The 22,742-nt window shown below is 40.3% G+C and overlaps 1 protein-coding gene across 5 annotated transcripts in view; it reads right to left on the bottom strand.

Moving 5' to 3' along the window:
- Window positions 1-22,742, bottom strand: part of trps1 (trichorhinophalangeal syndrome I) — a 102,688-nt gene that overhangs the window by 72,911 nt on the left and 7,035 nt on the right. For 4 of the 5 annotated variants that reach the window (XM_057354849.1, XM_057354852.1, XM_057354851.1 and 1 more), the window contains exon 3: window positions 1,566-2,419. In XM_057354849.1, coding sequence (XP_057210832.1) covers window positions 1,566-2,419 — 854 coding nt within the window. Of the gene's footprint in view, window positions 1-1,565; window positions 2,420-21,045; window positions 21,121-22,742 lie in introns of those variants that run through there. The other variant, XM_057354853.1, reaches the window with a different exon arrangement.

Raw genomic sequence — 22,742 nt, 5'->3', positions numbered from 1 at the left:
TAAAATATTTAAAACTGAAAATTATGCATGCGTTTCATATTTGTTTATATTCTTTCTGAACGTTGATCATTTGCTCACAAGAACCGAATGAACTCACGCAAACATTTGCATGCAGACCTAAAACTTTGACTATAACTTTTTAAGTGTTACAATTATTCAGTTATTGCAAACCTTTGTGATATGCATATTTCGATATGCACGTTTACAAATAATGATAATTATTATTATTATTATCAGAGATATTTCACTTTTACATTATAGTATTAAAATTTTTAAATGAGTATTAAAAATAAATTGACATTAAAAAATAATAAACTTATTTAAAAAAAGTATTTAAAAACTAGTGTTAAAAATGATATTCTTTACTCGGTTTTTCATTTTATTTGACCCATGTAGAATTATAAGTAAACTTTTAAAAAGAAAAAATTAACTAAGACATAGACAATTCCTCACTTGATAGACAGACTGACAGATCCATAGATAGAACAACATATGCTGAAAGAAACACAAGCAGGCACTGTTTCACAAGGGCACTGATGAAAGCCATTACCTCCAGCTGGTAAAACGGTCAAAAATCACTCCTGCTCTGGCTAAAACTAAAAGCTTCCAAATGTGGCTCATTTAGGAAAAAACTTGAATACGTCATTCAAACTGTAAACATGACATTGTTAAGGTGAAGAGTGAAAGCGTGCTGAAAGTTGGGCAGATAAATGACAATGACATCTGTTCATTACCCATCATTTAAAATAAATCGACTCCCGTGTTTTCACTGGCTCTCCTCGTCGGCTTCCCTACGCTTTTCTCCCTCCTCTTACATTGGGAAAATGAGAAATAGCAGTCGTCAATATTACAGCATGGAAAATTCCACTAGGGACGAATTCTGAATAGAATCATTATTCAAACTTTTTCCCCGAAGAATTTATACGGTATTACGACAATTTGCAGACATGCTGATGTCGAATTGAAAAGATTGCAGTCGGTTTTATTAAAAGAAAAAAATCAGGGACGCTAAGCTGTGCCGACTGCTCAACACATGCGCTGTTCTTTTGATTGAGTACATGCACATGTGCAGAGCAGGTAACTGTTCACAATGGTCTATTTAAACATGATCCGCTGAAGCGAGACCATCGATAAATCAGCCAAAAGTCACAAAACAAAGCCAGATACAGTGCGCTAGCATGATCCAGACTAATTTCCTTCCATATTTTTTGTTTGTTTGTTATAAATCAGAAATCACCTTGGTGACATTACAAACGTTTCGATCTCAGCTGAGCAGTTTGATTGCTTATTCATGACGTGATTTGCAAACACACACATGAACAAATACGGATACAGAAAGCGCTTGTCAAATTTCGACATTAATTCAGCTGATGTTCATTAGTGTGCGAGTTTGTGTGTGTGAGCGTGACTTTGCATGCGTCACATTCAGTAACCAATGTTTTGTGGTTTTGCTTCTGTGACATAAATTTCAGTTTCACATCTGCATGCGCATGCCCTTTTTTTAAGCCCTAATGACCGTGTCTGACTGCGTGTCTGGGACGGACTCGAGGCGGGTTCGTAATTACCTGTACGTCATAGGTGCCATTGAGTACGGAGGACCGGGGCGACCCTGCTTCTGCCACAGAGCCGCTCTGAGCTGATTGGCCAAGGAGCCGTACCGAGTCTTTGGGCTGAGATTGGGCGGCGAACTGCACCATGTTATGAAGGGCGAGGATCTTATTGTCCAGCTCAGTGTCCTGTCGCGTCCGGTTGTGCAGGCCCAGGTGGTACTTACGAAAGTGTTTGATTAGGTCCGTGGGGTCGTTTCCATAGTAACCGTACCCACAGATGTTGCACTTAAAGTCCTGTAGCTTGGGTGAGGTGGGTGGAGGAGCTCCAGTCTCGGCTCCCAGCGGGCTAGAGGCCTCCTCCACTCCCCCTATAGGCCTTTGGGGATGAAGCATAACGGGAGGGATATTGGAACCCTCTAGACTCGCTCCATGAGGGCTGACAGAGCCCATCAATGCCTGTGGGCTGCGGTCTAAGTCCTTCTCCTCTCCATTACTGGTGCAGCCCTGTACGATAACGCAGCCTAACCGGGCGGTGGACCTCAGGCCATTCAGGTCGTTCTCGCCGTCTTCAGCCTCAATCTGCAGCGGGTCCCCTTTTTCTTCTGGATCAGAGTGCATTGGGGAAGCAGTAGAGTCTAGCAGCCTGGTCTCGGCTGCCTGCTTGTGGCTGGAGAAATCGGGCCTGTCTGGTTTGATGGGGCCAGGGGACGACGGCTCCTCACGCTCCTCGTTTACCGACCCGTCGGGCTCAGAAGCCTGACTCTCGCCGTTTCCAGTTTCCGGGCCTGTGGCCTCGGCCGCCACGGCCTCTCCGTCCTCTTCCTCGCCACCGAAGCTTCTCAAAGGGGGATTCTTTTTCCGCACCATATCTGGAACCCAACAGAGAAGAAGACCAATGTTAGTAACGCATCATTACTCAAACAACACGCTCGCTGTCTGCTCACATGTTAAAAACATTTCTGGAGTCCACGGCGCACATTTGGCTCATAAAAGCAACTCTATAAATGCCTCTGGATTGTCTTTGATTCTCAAAAATCATTTTTCAGAAGATGAACAGCCTTAGAAACAGGTCTAATCTTCGAGCTCGATCCATAAACAGCAACGAGGTTCTAATATCAGTGACTGTGTCGGCGCCAGGCCTTTGTTGATGATATTTTAATGAATACAATCTGTGTGCATGTGTCACTGATGTGGCTTATGCATACACATTTTAATCAGTTAACAAAATCAAAGATGATAGGGAGAGAGTAAAAATATGGGATTTATAAAGTGATTCATGGTGAAAGATTTCCATCAGTGCTCAATGAGGTCATGAGTGTTTGTTCACATCAGACAGAGAACCTAAAATCGCACTTATAATACCCTATTATCAAGACCCTGCTTCATCATAAACTTCATAAAGTAAACTTAAACAACAGATTCATGACTAAACATTAAAGGGGTCAAATGGCGAGAACACATGTTTTTCTGTGTCTTTGGTGTGTTATAAGTTGCTCATGCATGTATTAGACACGTAAAATTGCAAAAGTTAAAGTGTCAGAACAAAAGATGCATTCTATCTAAAAGCGAATGCTCACCCAGACCTGCCTGAAACACCTCATGTAACCACACCCCCACAAATCTACGTCAGTTAGTGGTATGAGTTGACTAAGACCGCCCAAATGTATACGCAAGTAAGGTGGGCGTACCTGTCAGTACAATTGCTTTGGAACCTGATGTTCCAAATATGGTAAGAGGCGTCACATTTCCGTCACACACTTGCAGTATTCGACCAATCACTACGCACTGGTTAACTGGCCAATCGTAGCACACCTCGCTTTTCAGAGCGATGAGCTTTGTAAAAAATCCACGTGTTTCAGAGAGGCGGGGCAAAGAGGAGATACAAACATGCACGGTATGTGGAAAATACAGCATTTTTAAACCTTAAATCGTGTATACACATTAAATTACATCTAAAACAAACGATAATGTTCGTTTTAGCCATGTCATATGACCCCTTTAACATGCAAGTGTGTCTACAGTATGCGAGTATAGTTTGGGGACTGTTAAAAAGCAGAAAGGCCTAGCTAAAATAACATCTGAGGAACAAGAAAATACAATTCAGAAGTGATTTAAAAAAAATGTAAAACTAGGCAAAAATATGTCATACACAGTTATTTTTATTACAGGCAGCTATGGTTTCTCATGATCTAGTCTAACAAAACAGGGCCATGTCTTATTCTGACAAACCATTCAGACCAATTTCCTCACTTATTCTGCTAAATGAATGCATATTAAATAAAGCCATTCATGCTTTGCAAAGTTGCCACACCTTAACCAGAGCAAAGTTAATAAAAGCCTACAGAAAATCTAATCTGAACCACCACCTCACGATCCCTGGCATATCACCCACAGACAAATCTGAGCAAATCTGAGACATCCCAGAATCTAAACAAACAAGGGCGATGAGAAATGCACATCCGGTTATGTTTCTTCAAAACATATGTTATCCCCAAACATAGCACTTTGCAAAAAAAACCGAATTCAAATATCACCAACAAGCTTGACTGACAACAAATATGCAATCTTAATATTAATCTGTCATGAAACAGCATCATTACAGTGTTGCATTGAGTAAAGTAAACACAGATTACGCGGACTAGATGTTTAATGACATGATCAAAAAATGACCAAATGAAAATGACACAAATCATAATTATTACTCCATACTGAAAGAAATAAAGTAAAGGGGTAGTCGAAGCAAAAATGAAAATTCTGTCATCATTTATTCACCTTCTTGTCGTATGAAACCTGTATGACCTTTTTTTCTTTCGTAGAACACAGAAGAAGATATTTTGAAGAAAGTTGGTAACCGAACCGTGCCGGCACCCATTTACTTTACTTCTATTGTATGAATAGTGAATGGGTGCCAGTTATCAACATTCTTCAGAATATCATCTTTTGTGTTCTGCTGAAGAAAAAAATCTAACAGGTTTGAAATAACAAGAGGGTGAGTAAATGATGACAGAATTTTTCTTTTCACTTTAAGTGCCCAAGCAAGATAATAACGTAATAAATAATCTGTTAGGCGCAACAGTGCACAAAACAACTTCTACCAACTATTTTAAGGAACAAAGGTACAGCAAGGTATCAGGAATATCTTAACCAACATAACATTTTAGAGCGCCAAACTTTAATACCCGATACAGAGCACAATTACATTAAAACTTCAGGAGAAGAAGTGAGACATTACCATTCCAATCCACCATTAAAAAGTATTTTATAACTCCCAGGCATTTGCTGCACTCATGCAGCAGTCAATCCAAATCACTAGCTCCGTTTCCACCTGCACAATTCCTTTTCTATATTAAACGGCTCCACTTCTGCTATTGTGCCTACTCACTTAATAAAGTATAATATGCTTTCTGAAGACGACAGGACGATCAATTTTCTTAATTAAAAAATGTGGTGAGGGGGTAAATCGACAGCAGCCTCTGTCTGAATGCAGAGAAGATCAGGTCTGTCCCTCGGGCGCTCTGCAAAACTGCACAGTTTAATGACAAAAGTCAGAATTCAATCGTGGGGCACAGATGATAAGCTTTGATATGCGCACGTGACTACAACTACCTCAGCACTTGTGAGCGAGTAAACCAAGTTAGTAAATGTGGACCGGCTGAGGTGTTAGAAACCACAGTGTGAATGTGCTGCCAACTGATGGCATGTGATTTAAAAAGATTATGTTTTGACTTTTTTTATCAGAGATGAAAATCTACCTGTTGACAAGCATTTTGTCATAGTGACGGAAATTTGAGATGCAACTTCCTGCAATGATGTTGAACTGACAAGAAACACACATTGTATTTAACAAACTTACAAGAAATCTAAATGTTTGTGTCCAAACAAAAAATGTGTCATTGACATTGTGTGTGCAAGATTTATTTATCAGCAGTTATTAATATTCAGACCGAAAAATTGTTAAATCACAATATTAAATTCACACTGTTAGCTGAAAAACATACAAACCGAAATATTTCTACAACTGTCAATGACTGCTGAGCTTTCTATGCACGGATCCTGTGTTGCCTGGACAATATGTAAGAAATTAAATACGGATAAACTTCCCGAAACGGCTCGATACATGCAAACACTTTTATTCTACGAATATATTATGATATCACGACAATCCATAATGAAGTACAAATGAAAACCAGTGTGGTCTGTGACAGGGACTCGGCATCGGTCTAAATGAATACAAAATCCACTAACATCACACAGTGAAAGACAACACTGGCCGGCTTCCTTTTGGCCCAGCTCTATGGAATCAAAAGGCCCGGCCGCATACACACAAGGGGCAATGTGACTCCAAATATGTCATCTTCATTGTCAAACTCATTTATGAGATCGTGTTTCAAACAAAACAAATAGAGGGGATTTCCTACGCAAGCCTGTCCCAATCCGGTCAGCTGAATTTTTAGTGTTGGATTTATCTCACGGCAGGAAGACACCAGGCTGGGTCCACGGGTTCCAGACGATGTCCAGGTGGCTAAAGTTAAACCCTGCGGGGCTTTTAGCGCTGTGGTGGAAATCAATCTAAGAGTTTAAGTCCACATGCCTTTGTAGCATTTATTTTTTGTGTGGATTCATTAAAGTTGTTTTGATTAAGATTGTCTGTGCTGTGGAAGTTAATAGTGAGGTGTTGCATAGTTAAAGATTAGAATTTAATGTGTCTCTTTAAACACACCCACACATACAAAGACACGCTGGGAAGATAATAAAACCCTTCCGTTCTCATGCTATTTCTGCAATGTTCAATAAGATGATTCAGTTTGTCTGGATCTATGGCAGAGGTGAAGTGTGCTTTATAAAGCCTGCGTTAATTTAAACTTCTAGATTTTCTAAACCTGAAGCTTTGAATGAAAAAGGTAAAAGGAATTGCCTCTCAAAACTTTATTTTATGAAGTAATTTTTTTTGTGGACCACCCATGGGATAATTTTGAAGGATCTTCTCACAACAGTATAAAATTCAAAAGTCCTTTTTTGTTGATAACATTGCTCTGAATCAAAAACGGAATCAATCTTTTTTAATATACTTTTTCTTCCGTAGATCTGATTCACTTTCAGCTGATTCACTGATTCAACTTAGCAATTCGTTTACAATTGAGTTCTAGAGTTCTTACGGACTCACTATCCAGTTGTGGTAGTTCACAGTGAACTGTTCACTAGAAAAGATTTCAGACTAATGATTTTCATTTCAACCTGTTTCTCACCCAAAGCAGTTGCATGACTTAAAGTTGGACCTAAAATGAAAATTCTGTCATCATTTACTCACCCTCAGATTGTTCCAAACCTTTTTTTGGTCTGCTAAACACAAAGAACGATATTTGAAAGAATGTCAGTAACCAAACAGATCTCATCCCTCCTGCTATAGGGAAAATAAATCCTATGGGAGTCAATGGGGGATGAGATTTGTTTGGTTACTGACATTCTTCCAAATATCTTTCTTTGTGTTTAGCAGAACAAAAACATTTATACATGTTTGGAACAATCTGAGGGTGAGTAAATGATGACAGAATTTTCATTTTTGGGTGATCTATCTCAGACCGTAGTCAAATGTAGGCCTCTTTTTATAGTGCTTATAATGATTGCATATCTTTAAGACACAGTCAGTATGAATGAACTATCCTTAAATTAAAATAGCTGCATAAACAATATACTGGTGCCATAACTTAACTATAACTTATTTACAACAATAACTAAAAAAAACGTAACTATAGAATATAGCTTTACAAAAATATAAAACAGTATAACATATATTATACATACATTATATTTTTTATTTAAAAAAAAAACAGTATAACAAACAAAGTTTGAGTCAAAATCCCACAGACAATAAAAATGCTATGCTTTAGTTACAACTAAAAACCAACAACTACTCAAGCAGTTTTGTTATGCTCCCAGACTTGCGTCCCATCTCAATCTTTCATGGTGAATCTAGCTGTAATCCTCTCTACCTCACAATCCCAGGAGGATCAGATGAGAGCGGAGATTCACATACACACAGCTGGAAGACCCCATGGAGCTCTGCAGTCCGGGTCACTCCGAGCTCTCCACCCAGAGAGTCTGTTTATTAAAAATACATTACCCAAACCACCCCTCATAATTCAAGCCTGCGCTTTCAATCCGCTGGGGGTGGATCTGAGCAGTCTTAAATATCAGCTCCTATACACACACGCATGCTGACGCTTGCTTTATTTACAGGCATTGCAAATTGAAGCAACAGACAGGTAAAGGAAAGGAAATATACGCTGTAATTACTTTGTCATGCCTAGAAAACAAGTGCAGAGAAAGTAATTTGTAACTGACTTTTATGCTACAAATGTTAAACTTTACCGAATAAACAGATCTTAAAATATTTTAGCTTGCGGGTACTCAGGATTGTCAATATTCAGCTTTCTGGCACTATAAACCTATTCAGAATTAGAAACCTTAAAAAAAACAAAGAACGAAAAAATGTCACTTTAAAACAAAACAGGCCTGACTTTCCACCCTAACAATAGTATATTCACCAGCACACATGGCAATTAGCCACGACTCGAATCCGTCAAGCATACCATGTGTGTGCGGTCACGTCTAAGAGCATGAAAGCGTTCCCCCAGCAATCCCACAATCCCACCTTGCGCCGCCCCCTTTATTATTCCTCTATGATGTCACTGCCGCAGACTTTTGCGGCAAGAAAGGACTTGAAGGACCCCGATTCGTCTTCCAGTGGAGTTTAATCTCGTTTGTAACATTAGGAACAAATCACATTACTGTCTGCGGAGCAGTTTCAAGCATGTGGAGGGTCTATGGAAAACACATATGCGAGATGCTAGATATACGGAGAGCAATTAATTATCATTAAAGCAAAATGTCAAGAGGAGGAACTGGGCCATGAGTCAGTCCTCCTCCCCACCCGACATCTCCCACATACAACCTTCTCCAAATTGACTGATACACAAACTCCCATACATGTACCATGTAGCTGGGGGTCACGTTAATCTGACCTGTCTAAACTATGGCAAAGCAATGATTGCCTCTAAAACAAGATAACTACCAAGCTGTGACACTGAGTCAATTGCATCTAAGTGCTCGTTTTTTCTTCGTTAGTGGCGGGATGTTTTTCAGTAACCTAAGTCCAAATATGTAGATTTTCTTGCCTTATAATCAGGAGAAAAAGATAAAAAACAAGAAATTCTATTAATCTTCTTGTTTAATACAATTGAATTAACTTAATTTGCGCTGCAGCAGGTTCATCCTTCCATTTGCAAAAATTCTCCCATGTGATCTATAACAGCCAATGTAGCACAAAGACATTCCCATAGAAACAGAGAGAAAGAAAAGCCTCTCGCTGAATGAGAAAGTGAGTGAGGATGCAACAGGCAGTGAGGGACGGCAGTGCTGCTGCTCTGTGTTCACAGAATCAGAAAATACAACAGCCATCAGGGCCCTTACTGAATGCCAACATACATATGCATTTTACTTAGAACAAACAAACAAAAAATAAGTAAATAAATACAAAGAAAGAAAGAGAGAAAAAAGAGAGAAATATTTTTTTAAATCATCAATAAACTTAAAAGCATTTTTTTTAGGCCGGTAGTTGTTATTTATCTTTGCCCTAATATTTTTAAGACATACATATTGTCTTACATAAGAAGACACCATATTGTTCCTCTCCCCCCAAAAAATCAAATAATTACAAAATTTAATTTAAAGTAATTTTAAGCAGTTGATTTGTTAAAGGCGGGATAACATGCTATGTCATGCGTTCTGACTTCTTTACACTGTTGAACGTGCTGGCTTCTCATTATTAACATGGTCAACTTTTAAAAAAACGAGTTGGACGTGTGCTGTAGTATTTCTGTGCTTGATACACTCCCCCAGCACTCAAAATTTTTTATAAGTCTGGGGTTGTTGTTCCTTTTATTGGGCAATTCTCCCGGAAAAGCACGCCCACGGCAAGGCGAAAGAAATAGCCCGTCCACGCACCAACATACGAGCGATAGGAAGACCCGCTTATCAAGATTGGCTGCGCTGTGTCAAGATTGGCTGCGCTGTGGGCCTACAGCTGCAGCTCGTTACTCTTGCAATAATGAGAGTAGTTGAGGTGTGTTTGTTTGTTTACAGCATTTCAGTGATGGATGTTATATAAACGGTGGATATAACGCTGGATCTGGAGATCGTTTGAAACTGATAGATGGCGCGGTCCCAGTGGTAAAACATGCCAGACATGAACTGCACGTGGTAAGTCATAATACTCCATTCACACAGACCGCTGATCCCAGAAAATTGCCATAAAATTGCCATAAAATTGCCAGAGTGTCTTCTGTGTGAACACAAACACATCCCGGATTGATCCGAAAAGTGATTCAGGAAAGGGGACCTAGTAACATTAACGGAAAGCGCCCTGTGTGAACAAAAGGCTGTGCTGATGACACGCATCTATAATAAATGGTAAATAATTTGGCTATGAACACAAATATAGTCAAGCGAGTAATTTAAGTTCGTTAGTTAATCGAAAACTAAAAAATACTATTCATCTTTAGTGAAATCATGGATGAATGCAAGAGTCATAATCACCAAACTTAAGCTCAGGTACAAGAATAGCATTTTCTGCTTCTAAACGCAGTTTAAACTTGAAATTACTTTTATCAAAACTATTAACACGAAAATACACAGCGCTTCAATAACCCTGATCGCTTACCAACCTTTAAAACACGGCTGTGTGCACCTGCAGTGCTCGTGCTGCACTGCCGAGAAGCCCGTGAGTCTTTCTGTGCAAACATCGGCATGAGATTGTTTTTCTCAACTAAAACATTGTAAACAATATAAACTTAATAATACCGACCTAAGGGTGGCTTGCACCAACAAGGATTAGGCTTAAATCTAGATAAAATTGAGGTTTATTTAATAATTCTGTTGCACCAAACTGTAAACCTTGTTTAAAAATAATCAGGTTAATATTTAAGATATCATTTGATCCAGGTTTTAATTTTACAGTAAACCTAGATTAACTTTAATTCTGTTAAAATGTGCAGGAAAAGGATCAGAAACAATTACATAAGCGTCATGTCATGTTTCAGTGATGTGTTTATTGTAAATAAAAATAAATAAAACACCTCAGCACGAGTGAGGGCACGGCGGTTTGATAGGGTGGTCCGCTGTGAAGCGTCAAGTTCAAGATGCCCTGCTTTCTTATCCAACATATACAAGCACAACGTCTGTGATTAAACGGAACAGACCGACATCCGGAGAAGAGTATTTTAGCGGTATTGTGGGCATCCTTTCTAAATTGTGGTCCGATCCCGAACAGGCTCACCTCAGCCGGCGGTGCTGCCGCAAACAGCCCCAGAATACAACAGAGGACAACCCCCTGAAACACAATCGCCTACCGGGGGCATTCACGGCAGTGTCGACAGTCTCTTATGTCTGCTGCAGTCGCGAGCTGCAGGATAATGATGCGGCTCAACTTTCATATTTATTTTGTACGCTGTCATACCCCTCAAGGCTTGTGAAATGTGTTTATGGATGATCAAATTTCAAGGATTTTAAGAATTTTTGGTCTTCGAAAAAATAACCAAATAAAGACAAGACAAAAACAAACCTTAAAATGTAAATTGTTTATATATTTTATGTGAAGATCTGGCAAACCTGTTACCTTAGCGAAGGGCTCTCGAGGGAGGCTAGCCCCGTGTCATATGTGCAAAAGTGAGGACTTGTTTCACTGTGATTTTTATTTAGAGCGACCAAGCAACAAACATGCAACATTGTGCAGCGCCTGGTTGTGGAAAAACACAGTCGCTTCCTTCGGATTCTGATATTAGGAATGCGTGGTTGAAGTTTACTTTTAAGTACATTCCTGCTCACGTGGGTGAAACATTGAGCATTTGTTTGCGTCATTTCACCATGGATTCCTTTGTGAACAAGGCGCTGGATTTGTGGAGAGACTCAAATTAAAAAGCAGTGCTGTGCAGTCAATATTGGATCTGACACGAATGGCACAGCAATCTTATACGAGTTAAACATATTTGTACTATGCGTCACTATTGCTTTGTTAGAGATCGCTTGATATGTCCTGATAATGTGTAACCTAACGTTACGTGTCTAACCAAATTCACAGAAGGCTCCAACTAAGTTTACTACGCAAACTGCTATCCAATCATAGCAGTGGGCATTTACATCAAAGTCTTCAATGTGGCACGGCCATTTAAACCGAGCGTTTGACGAGACGGCCTCAAAACCTGGCTAGAAAATAGCCTATTACTTTAGAATGTAAAAACCATGCGAACGTCGTAAGTAGACCTCATACAACAGTATAAAACAATAAACAAGCCCAGTTCAGGACACCTTTAAGTCATATGCCTGTGTTTTGTTGGCAATCGGTGCGTACGTGCATAATGTAAACAACACGAAGGGATAATGCGATGATGTATTGTGTGCTCGTGCTGTAGTTCCGTCCCCCTGCCTGCCTCCAATCAGTTCGTCTTTTTCCAGAAATAATCGTACAGCTGTATCTCTCTTTTATAAATGTGATCAAACTAAATACTCTTTGAAGATACGACGTATGCAATATTACTGTATAGGTACTCAAGATTAATATGAGATTGGCAGAAACTGCGTGTGTTATCCCATCTTTAAGGCAAGAGTATATTTTTGTTCATTAATCTATATTACTTAAAAAAAGAAATCACAAAAAGGCACAATTTGACACTGTTCAATAGGGGTGTAACAATAGCTGAGCTCATGATTCGATTCAATTCCATACTTGGTTCACGATTACAATTCACAATATTTGTGAACATTTAAAAATATGAAACTGACACTTTTTTCCCAAAACATTAAACATTTTCAGTAACATTTGTTATTTTGTAAAATAATTGATAACATTAAATGTTTAATTGAACCATCTGTATGTAAACTAATAAAAATTTAATTGATCTATCACTGAAAAATAAAACTGAATTTTAAAAATATGAAAAAATATTTTATAAAAAAATATATTGCCATAGCTCGACATACATATCCTAATAGCTCTACAATACATATCTTCATTTTTTGTATTGCGATACTTCGATTTTGTTACCTCCCTACTGTTCAATGGGTTTTGTGTGATTTAAAAGGTTACAAAATCTAAAAACACAGGGACAAACACAGCAATGGTCTAAGTCAAGTGACAGTTTCATCTTCTGGTCACAATGGACCTGGGGCTCATCCCTACAGTTTAACCCTCAACAGATGGGGATTATCCATTTAGAAATGCTTGTATACACCACATTTCAGTTTTTGGCAACATGTTTGTTGCATTCCTTGCTACTTCTAATCAAACGGCAAATACAATACATTTCTGCATATCGCACACAAATGAAGGTTATCACCATGGCAACCACATCTCTTTTGATTATTTTATCTTTTCAGGTTCTCTTAAGCAGCTAGTCAACAAGAGGAAGCAAAATCAAGAGACAGATTCCACACTGAAGAGTTGAATATCACACAAAAAAGTGCAAAATATAAAGAAGCTCTCGCAAGAGATTCAAGCTTTAATGTAAACTAAAAGTGAGGAGACATCTTTAGAGATCGAAATAAATCAACAGGCCTGCCAGAAGACGGGGCTTTCTTCACAGGGTGCTTGAGTGAGTGTGTGTGTGTGTGTGTGTGTGTGCGTGCGTGCGTGCGTGCGTGCGTGCGTGCGTGTGTGTGTGCGTGCGTGTGCGCATGTGTGTGTGGAACAGAATACTAATCTCCTCCCATCCACAAAGTGAGAGGAAGACAAAAAAAAACATGCAGACACTGCCACTGCAACACTAAGGGCTTTGAAGGAGTTGTGGTCTGCCAAAATCTGTCACAGTACAGATGTCCGGGAACACCAATCTGTCCTATGCCCAATATTCCACTGACTTTGAAATATCAGCATCCAGGCAAAATGAAAAATCAGAGCAAAGAGCTCTTGTAGAGAAGACTATGGTGTTCCTCCTCCTCATTAAAACTCCAAGGAGAGAGCCAGGCTTTAAGGCTCCTGAGCCCCAAGGGAAGAAAAACAAAGATGAAATTGTAGAAGACTGATGCATGTCAGGTAGCAAATTATGCCAGGAAGCCAGTGGTGTGTACTGTACCAAATCAATACTGAATCCTAAGTGAAAAAAAGATATAAAAATGAAAAGTCTGTCATCATTTACTCACCATTTTGTCATTTCAAACCTGTATGACTTTCTACCCTCCACAGAACACAGAAGATATTTTGAAGAATGTTGGTAACCAAACAGCATGTCAATGCAATGCAAGTCAAAGGGTACCGTCGTGGTTCGATTATCAACATTCCTCAAACTATCTTCTTTTGTGTTCTGCAGAAGAAAGTTAATCATACAGGTTTGATATGACAAGAGGGTGAGCATTTTTTGGTTACTATTCCTTTAAAGCTTTGAGTACTTACAAAAAGCATGCTGTACCTCATTATACCTATATCTTCTTTTCATTTCCATTGCATTACACACAAGCTTTGAAGCTCACAGACCTGCAAGTCATAATTTCATTCTTGCGCGTTTGCGTTGGAACCGTAATGCCGAAAAACATCAAATAGTGAAGTAGGCTATGTAGCAGCAGATGCTAAACCCGCAATAACTCATAATCAACTCTCTGACAGGAAGTCCCCTCACCTTCAGCCATATGCTGTTTCACTATGAGAGGGGGACAGAGCGAGTGTGTGTGTGAAGAACAGAGGAGGGGTTGGCATGTCAAAAATAAAGAGCTTTTCCCATAATTCTCTTCTCCCCCTTTTCTCCTTCCATGAGGCGACTTGTGAAAGGGTGATGGGCTCAATGAGAAGGGCCCGTGACTAAGTGCCTCTCTGACTTTTTTCGTTCTTACGTGGCATGTCAACGGTACACAATGCGACCAACACATCTCCCCCCCTCATGTTTATGCATGAGAACTCATTCACATCAAAGAGGCAACACCAAAAACTGTTGCCTGTGGCAATGCTAGTCGTTTTCAACCCCCCATCATCCACCGCTATGTTTCTTTCTTAAGCATCAGACATCTAACCGTAGATGGTGTTTACCTGTGGCACTTGTCCAAACCACACGTCATAACTTAATATTAAAAGTCTGACACACTTTGTGATGTCTTTAATGCTGTGATATACAGCACATACTAGAACATTACATCCTTTGAATCGGTGTAAAGCCCGCAATCTGACTCGCATTTACAATTTTCCAGTCACGTGCGACCTCACAATCGGCTTGTTCACAACTACCTGCTTAATTTTCAAGACTCAAAAGCTTCTGGGCAGTGTCGTAATCACACCAGAACAGAGAAAGAACTTTCTGGCACCCTTTTCCCAACCCCTATCCTGTGCACAATCAGCCTTCCAGTCAGGGATCGGGGAGGGGGTGGAGCGAGGCCCCCGTCTGAATGACCTGGTCTCTGTGCACTCAATCAGCGCACGCTAGAACCGGAGACAACAGAGAACAACTGCTTCCCTTAAGCTTCCTGTGATCACAGGCCCCGAGCTGCCAGAGAGGGGCAGGGATCACGCGCTCTAGAGAGAACTGCAGATAACAGGCTTCCGCCAATGCCGTCGTGTGAGAGAGCGAGTGCGAGCGTATCAAGAGAGAGAGAGGAAAGAGTTGCAGATGGGAAGAAAGTCCTTTTGGAAGCTGAAGGACTTGAGGAACGGCGGCAGAAGTTTTAAAAGTTTTGGAAATGATGCTTTGAATGTTTCGCACATGCTTGGGTCATTTCAAAATTTGATTGCTAAAAATCAAAAGAGAATCAATTATATTTTGTATACAGAAGGTAAAAGCCTATTTGCATTGATAATTCATGACAAATAAACCTCGTTCACCTCTAATTCTCATTACTGTAATGCAAAAGAAATCTTGTTCTTTTTACTGTAATGCTGGAAATGGCGATTCATATAAATAGTTGGGTATTAATTCATCATATTATTTTCATGGCATTGCCATTACAGTTTTTTTTTATTATAGTATTACTGTAATGAGAGTCACCCTTGTGAACAGACATAAACTGGAAGTAAAACATCCAGTCAGACTAGAATAATAGTGCTTAAATAGTGCACAATGCAAACAATCTGAAAAACAAACTTAATTTTCTTTAGCTAAAAATTTCTAACGTGGATGTGTCAGATTCCTCTAGATAACCCAAGAATGTCAAGAAATTAAAGGGGAATTCAATATATAAATACAACATATAACTGCAGCTCATAATGAAAAGTCCCACTGCATGTGAGATACTTCAAGCAGTGCTAGAGTCCGCATCTAAAAATATATGTGTTAAGCAACAGGAAAAGCCAGACGTGATTGTTCATTGCACAACGTGCTACCCAGAGGCTGATGAGAAATAATTTCTGCTTGGGTTCCTCTGCTCTACCCCTGCTCTCCGCTTTTCACACTCCTCTGTTTATGGAGTAGCAGAAACACCTCCTGCTCTGTGATGTCGTTCAACATTCCCATGAAGGACCTGCAGACAGTTAAATCTGCCCTGCAGGCAAAACAATAGCTTTAATTTCCTTCTCTGCGCTTCTTCTGAGGTTTTTACGAGCTGACATCCCCCCGATGTCCAACCCAGGAGGAAACAGCTGAACGCAGCCCACCAACATGGAGTCCATCTTAGAGATAAGACATGTAGAGATTTCAGACAAGATGGGATGATGATTGAATGCTCAACAATAGAAGACGTGATGAAAAGTTCAAAATAAAGTTGATTTTAATCCTTTCCTGCAATTATATATTTTTTACTATTCAAAGCAAGCCATTGCAGCTACAGTACGAAACCGACAGTAAACCACAGCCTGAGATGCATTTCCCCTCTGAAAAAAAGCAAAAAATGTTGCGACACATCTCAGGATTCTCTACAGATGCTCAACGATCGCATTACGTGTCTCTATTCATTATAAAATACATGATTTTCTACAAAAAAAAGCTGTGATACTCTTGAAGTCAATAAAAAACAGGGCTTTTACTAGATTGCAATTTTATATGGAATACCAACATATGCAAGATTAGTAATTGAATAATTATTCACACTAAATGAATGCATTAAAATGACAGACCTAAAAAAACCACAGATCCCGGAGACAGTATAATCACACGCCCTTAACAAATATCATTATTATTAGTGTGGGACACCAATGAGGAACCTTAAAGGTATAGTTCACCCAAAAATGAAAAAGTGTTCAGCATTTATTTACCCTCATGTCATTTCAAACCTGTATGACTTTCTTTCTTCTACAAAACACAGAAGAAGATATTTTGAAGAATGTTGGTAACCAAACAGCATAGGCCCTCATTGACTTCCATTGTCTGGACACAAAACCACTGAAACATTTCTCAAAATGTCTTCTTTTGTGTTTCCCAGAAGAAAGAGTCACATCATCGTTGTCCTTGCAAAACCTCAGATGTCCAAATACACTGTTTTTCAGGAAATTATAAAAACACTGTACTTTTTTAATGATTAAATACTGTGTTGCCAAAGTTGACAAGCACTTTTTAATACTTTTTATTGGTTAGATATTTGCAAAACCCAGTGACAAACATAGAGGGGGACTACTAGAATGATTTATGGCAAACAAATTAAATCAACATATATAGAGATACAAGGTTTTAAAAGGACAGCAGCGATATACAGATTTTAAATGAAAACTTCTGAGGAAGCTGAGGAAAGCCACTGTAAGAAAACCTGTTATCGCCATCACTTTCAACCACTTGAGGCAGATTGTGGTGATTAGTCAACGTTATGCAAGTTTGTGATGTATGTCACCACCCACCCTGTATCTCCTGAAATTTTGCTTATACTCTAATCATGCACGGAAGCGCTCGCTAAATATAGCAATGGTGCTTTAAACCTTCTGCAAAGTTACAAAAGCTGTTGACACTACTCATCAAGGCGAAGGTTGGGCCTTTGAACACATGCAGCTCAAAAACAGCCCTTTGTCAAAGACTGTATACAGTGGCAATATTCTGTATTAGTTAGCCTGCTACTTGCTCCGCCCTTGACAGATGTACACAAACTAGGTTACCTAGGACACTTTTCCCTGCCTAGGCAAATCCATTTTAGCTTCGTCACCATTGCCAAGACTAAAAAAGCCTAACATTCTCTACTGTGTGTACAGTGTGAAAAATGAAGTAGGCCAATATAATGTGCGGTATTTTTTATGCGCAGGGAAGCAGTTCAACCACACTGGTTGTACAAGATTCCTCTATTTGCTTTGTACGATTATTCTCCTTTCACACACTATATAGCCCTGGGACTGATTAGTCATAAGAGCTTCGATAGAAGCAACCGCACCCTCTGATACCGTCTCTGATCCTTATGCAAAGATCTACCTGCCCGTCCCTCTTATCACTGCAACACGTTCTCCTGTCCTATTCTTCACATTATATGCTTTCTGAAGCAGAACAAATGTTCACTCCATGCTTGTATTACGTACTGTTGTTACACTAATTTTTGCTTATTATTAGTGTGAAAACGAACCGCAACGTCTCGTAAAAACAAATCGGAAGCAGAATTTCCCTGAAGGGCCAAAAATGACTGCATTAAACTCAAACGTCACCTCATTTGGCCTCTTGAGCTATTTGGACTATTAGAAGAGCAGCTGAAGTAAGCTGAGGACAGAGATGGAACCTGGCCCCATAAACTTTGATACCTCAGACAGTGAAGTCACCGCTATCTATAACACAAACTGTCCATCACGCTGCTTCAGAAGCGGGCCAGATATCGCTGGACTCGTTGATCATGCTCTGCTCACTCCTGGGATTTGAGCAGTGGTGCTCACGTGTGAAAGACTATAGAGTCAATGCTGGGTGCTTGTAACCCCTGCCTCGAATGTGGGCTGTGGCTTTGACTCCGAGGCCGTGAAACGTTCCCCATCAGCAATATTTTTCTGAGAGAAAAGGTCAGGTAATGATGCCTGTGTGCTCCTGCCTGCGTTTGGGTAATTGTTCACCTATATATAATAGAATATAACATGTAAAAGCTTGTGCATATAAGTGCATGTGAGTGCATGTTAGCGTCTGTTTGCTTTTTTGCTTCTGTACGATAACCCTCACTTTGAGTAGAGGACTCAGGTATGGCTCACCCACTAAACATCAACGATATAGACGGATCGGATTGTGACGCCAACGGGAGCACCAGGTCATTCACTCAACAGCCTTGTATACAACACACAGGTCAAAACACGCACACGTATGGCATAGATAAACTATACAGAAAATCTAAGTGCCACTTAGAGGTAAAGAGGTGACAGAGTGTTGGATTTAATTTTACATCAGGATCCAGAAAAGATCAAATAATGTACAAATGATGTTAAAAAAATCTTTTGAGTTCCGATTTGAAACCAAAAAGATGCAAAAACAAGTGCCCTACACTGTATCTAAGTTTAGGGTTGCAGCACGCAGGTGGTGTGGGCGACAAGAAGAAACTTAGCGTCGTATTGTTTTTACATTCTTTCCACCCTGGTGTCACTGGCTCGGTCCTCTGCCGTCCAACTGTCCACTTAAATCTTCTCCCCGTGCTGCAATTGGCAGAGCCCAGCCGAAGAAGCTCTAAAAGTCGTTTGGCTCCAGCTCGGCCCGGCCTGACCGCCTTCAAGTCAAGCGGCCCCGACGTATAAATAAGAACAATATCAGATAAGTCTTGCAGGAAGCCTATAAACATTTACATTCTCTTTCAAGTGCTGTTTATGGATATTTTATCTCCTATCTGGAAGTTAAGGACATGGTGAAAAAAGCCTGGGACCTGGGGCGGAATCCGAAGCGAGTGGTGAATCAAAAAGGCAGCAGGCCCTGACAGCGACCCAGGTCCATTGACCATAATAGGTGTTGAGAGTGGCGGCCTCCACAGATGAGGAACCAGCTCTCGGGTCTGTTCCTCGGCCCTGCCAGAAGAGTTATGGGCCGGTGCGGGTAGCGACGGGGAGGGAAGGGATGCCTGGTAAGCTACTAATTCTATATCTTCCCCTGACAAAGATGAAGTGCAGCCAGCAGGGTTCAGGCAGGGAGAGAGCTAGCGGGACTCTGGATGTTGTGTTTAACAGAGTGGACCAACTCCTGCCTGTCTGTCCTCCAGGCTGATGCCTATCATAGGCCGAGGTCAGAAAGATCTGACCACAAACATCTAGCGGCTAGTTTGTAAGCCTGAGAGATATTCAAACTATTTCGTGTTTACTTTTAAGTCTGTATTTATTTCCTATAAAGTTTATAATAAAGCTCATATCCATGCCCACGTGGAATTTATGACCATAAAACTTCTACACAATGAGAATGTCTGTCATTCACAAAGTATACAAACTCCACCCTTGTTTGTTTATTCAATATTTTAGCTAATTCGGCTACGCTAACCTTCATTAAAAACATTTAATGCTCCACTAGACAGCACTGAAAGAAGATCGTGTCTGGCCTGCTCGCAAGGTCTGATGAAGTACCACCTAACCCTATCTTCAATCTTTGATCATAAAACACACAGTCTAGACATTTAACATCAAACATATTTCAAAGAACAGGTTAAACTTTAGTACAGACCGAGCGAGGCAAATCAGAGCCCAGAGGGCAACGGTGAACAACAACCCTGCCACTCTGGATGCCCTCACCTTTCCCACAACATGAAACCAAGACAAGCTCCCACATTCACCTGGAACGCTTCTAATCTGCAAAATAATGCCGCTCTAACAGCGAGGTGCATCCATGCCTGACATGACGCCTTTTGTCTCCTCCTGTGTTGTGACAACACTTACATTTGTAAACTGCCCCGCTTGTAGAGGATAAACATCTGATAGCCACAAGAGAAGGGGGCTGGGCAGTGTAACAAGCCTCTGGGACTTCCTCTAAACAAATGGAGGGATCTTTTGAAGGCTCCTGTTTGTGTTTGCCAAAGACGCGGCCGGGACACTAGGCTCCTGTCAATGGCCTCCAGCTGCTATTCAAGTAGGTTAAATCTGCCCACCGGGGCTTCAATACAGGGTCCTAAGAGAGAGAACTGCAAATGTTGAAGTCATTGGCAGATTAAGGTAGACGCATTGAGTCTAGAGGAGGTAATGTAAGTAATACAAGTAGCATGGAATAAGTCATGACGGTTGACTATGCCTATACGTTTAGTCAACCCTCAGACTAGTCTGAAAATATGAAAATATGTTGATCTGCATCTAACACTCAACCCTAAGTCATGTCTACACCACAGCAGTTACGCTACACAACTGCACAAGGTAGAATCTGGGCTCTGAACCAAAAGTGTAATATTGCTGTGCATTGACGCTGAGCAGACATCACTCAATGTGTGAACAATGTGGTCAGGAGCACTCTGTCAAAGCTGCTCATTGGATTGGCAATTACTTTTTTTAAAAAAGAGCAAGGCGTGGTGAAGAAAAACAGCAGATTAATCATGCTGTTAGCGATGAAGATGAAGACGTTGATTAATGCAGTTTGGCTTTTTAAACAAACAACTCCTGAGTGTGTGGTGCGCTCAGCATTACCCTTTAATTTCGAGAGGGTTGACTGCAGAAGTTTTGTTTTTGCAGCTTCGCAGCAGCCCTCGACCCCTTTTTCTTGACCCCCTTTCTCCCCCTCCGACACCATATGAAGCACAGCCTCTGTGAAAAAAACAACAGGCCTGCACTCAACCATTCCCTCCTTTTTTAACACCGATGGAATAAATTGCTTCCTTATTGTGCTTTCCGCCAGCGGTCCGGGATCATTTTTGTGCTCTCAATCTAATTAGATTAGTTTGGTGCTAGTTCGGGGTTATTGCAAGAAGGCGCCGCGCGATAGAAAGAGGATCGGGCTAATTGGAAGGCGGCTGCGGGTGGATCCTCGCCGTTCACCAGGAGGGTCGCTGCTAGTTTTTCCGCCTCGGCCCTCTCTCATTACCGCCGTTTTGCGCTGGTCTCAAAAGTCAGATTTTGTATTCTTACGGGTAGAGAGTCAAACTACGGAGAGAGCAGGAGTCTCATTAAGCCCGCTCACGACTGACACCTCTCAGTCCACAGGGGCTCGGTTGTTGTTTATTTAGCAGGGCTGAAACACATGCAGATGTGGAACCTCCATTGCAGTGTGTGCAGACGCTTCAGGCACTCAATTCCACTTTTAAAAAATAACTGTACAGTCAAACTCTTAAAGAACTCATGACATATGTATAAAAAGTTTCCAAATGTGCTCGCACCTGCAAAAGCGAGTGTTTTTCTTTGTGACGTGACATCACTCAAATGCAACAAAAGCAGGTTATCCAAAAAAAAAACATGGAGGTTTGAGCACAGCACGGCTGATTAAAGTATCGCTGCGTCAACTGCTGAAAGATTTCTATATGCGCTGCAAACCCACGAAACGGTGGAGCCCGAGTGATCAGACTTTTAAATGAACATTATGAAAACATTTGGCCGTATGCCTCTCTCTGCACGCTGGCACACCATACATCACGCAGGCACCTACTGGAGAACTATGCAGGGCGCTAAAATTTCCCCACTATAACTCAACGAAAATATACAAAGCATGGTAGAAGTAATAAGCATAAGCCCTAACTCACAACATAAATCCTTGTTTATACCCAAAAACAGGCATTGCAAGTCAAAGAGATGTCCAGCGTATAACAGCTGAACCTCTATTGCAGATATTATATGTTCGGATATTATATGTTCGGATATTATATGTGCAGATATTATATGTTCGAATGCAATTAAAAGTCGTCATTCTGAAAATATATGTTGTAACACGTGCACCGTGCAAGCTGCTTAATGTGTAATTGTACCTAAATCACAGAATCATCAGCAGGCCTAAATAACTCATGAATTCGCATTTATGGGTTTAGTCTGGGCCGTACGCACAGTTTCAAAGCAAATAGATTTATATATAGCAGAATGGGGCGGGTACGAATGAATACGGGGTCTTTAAAGACTGTAGCGGTCTCATGCAAACAGTGCAGATTAAAGCTAAATAAACTGAATAAAGTCACATCTGAAAAGAGAAGACTAACAAACATTACAACTGCTGGGTAAATATTAATACAACACAGCTGAGAATCCCAATACCTCCTAAATTATTTTAAATAATACAAAATATTTAAAAAAAAACTGTATTCAAAAACCACAATTAATTTCCTTTTTAAAAGATGTTCACTAATTTATTCATATTTCTTTTGACATACAAAACAAAAAGGTTTTCCATGTTTTACATCAAA

Source organism: Triplophysa rosa, linkage group LG16 (assembly GCF_024868665.1).
Source record: "Triplophysa rosa linkage group LG16, Trosa_1v2, whole genome shotgun sequence".
Taxonomy (NCBI): domain Eukaryota; kingdom Metazoa; phylum Chordata; class Actinopteri; order Cypriniformes; family Nemacheilidae; genus Triplophysa; species Triplophysa rosa.
Note: the sequence above shows the minus strand (reverse complement) of the source record. Positions and strands in the feature narration are given on the sequence as shown.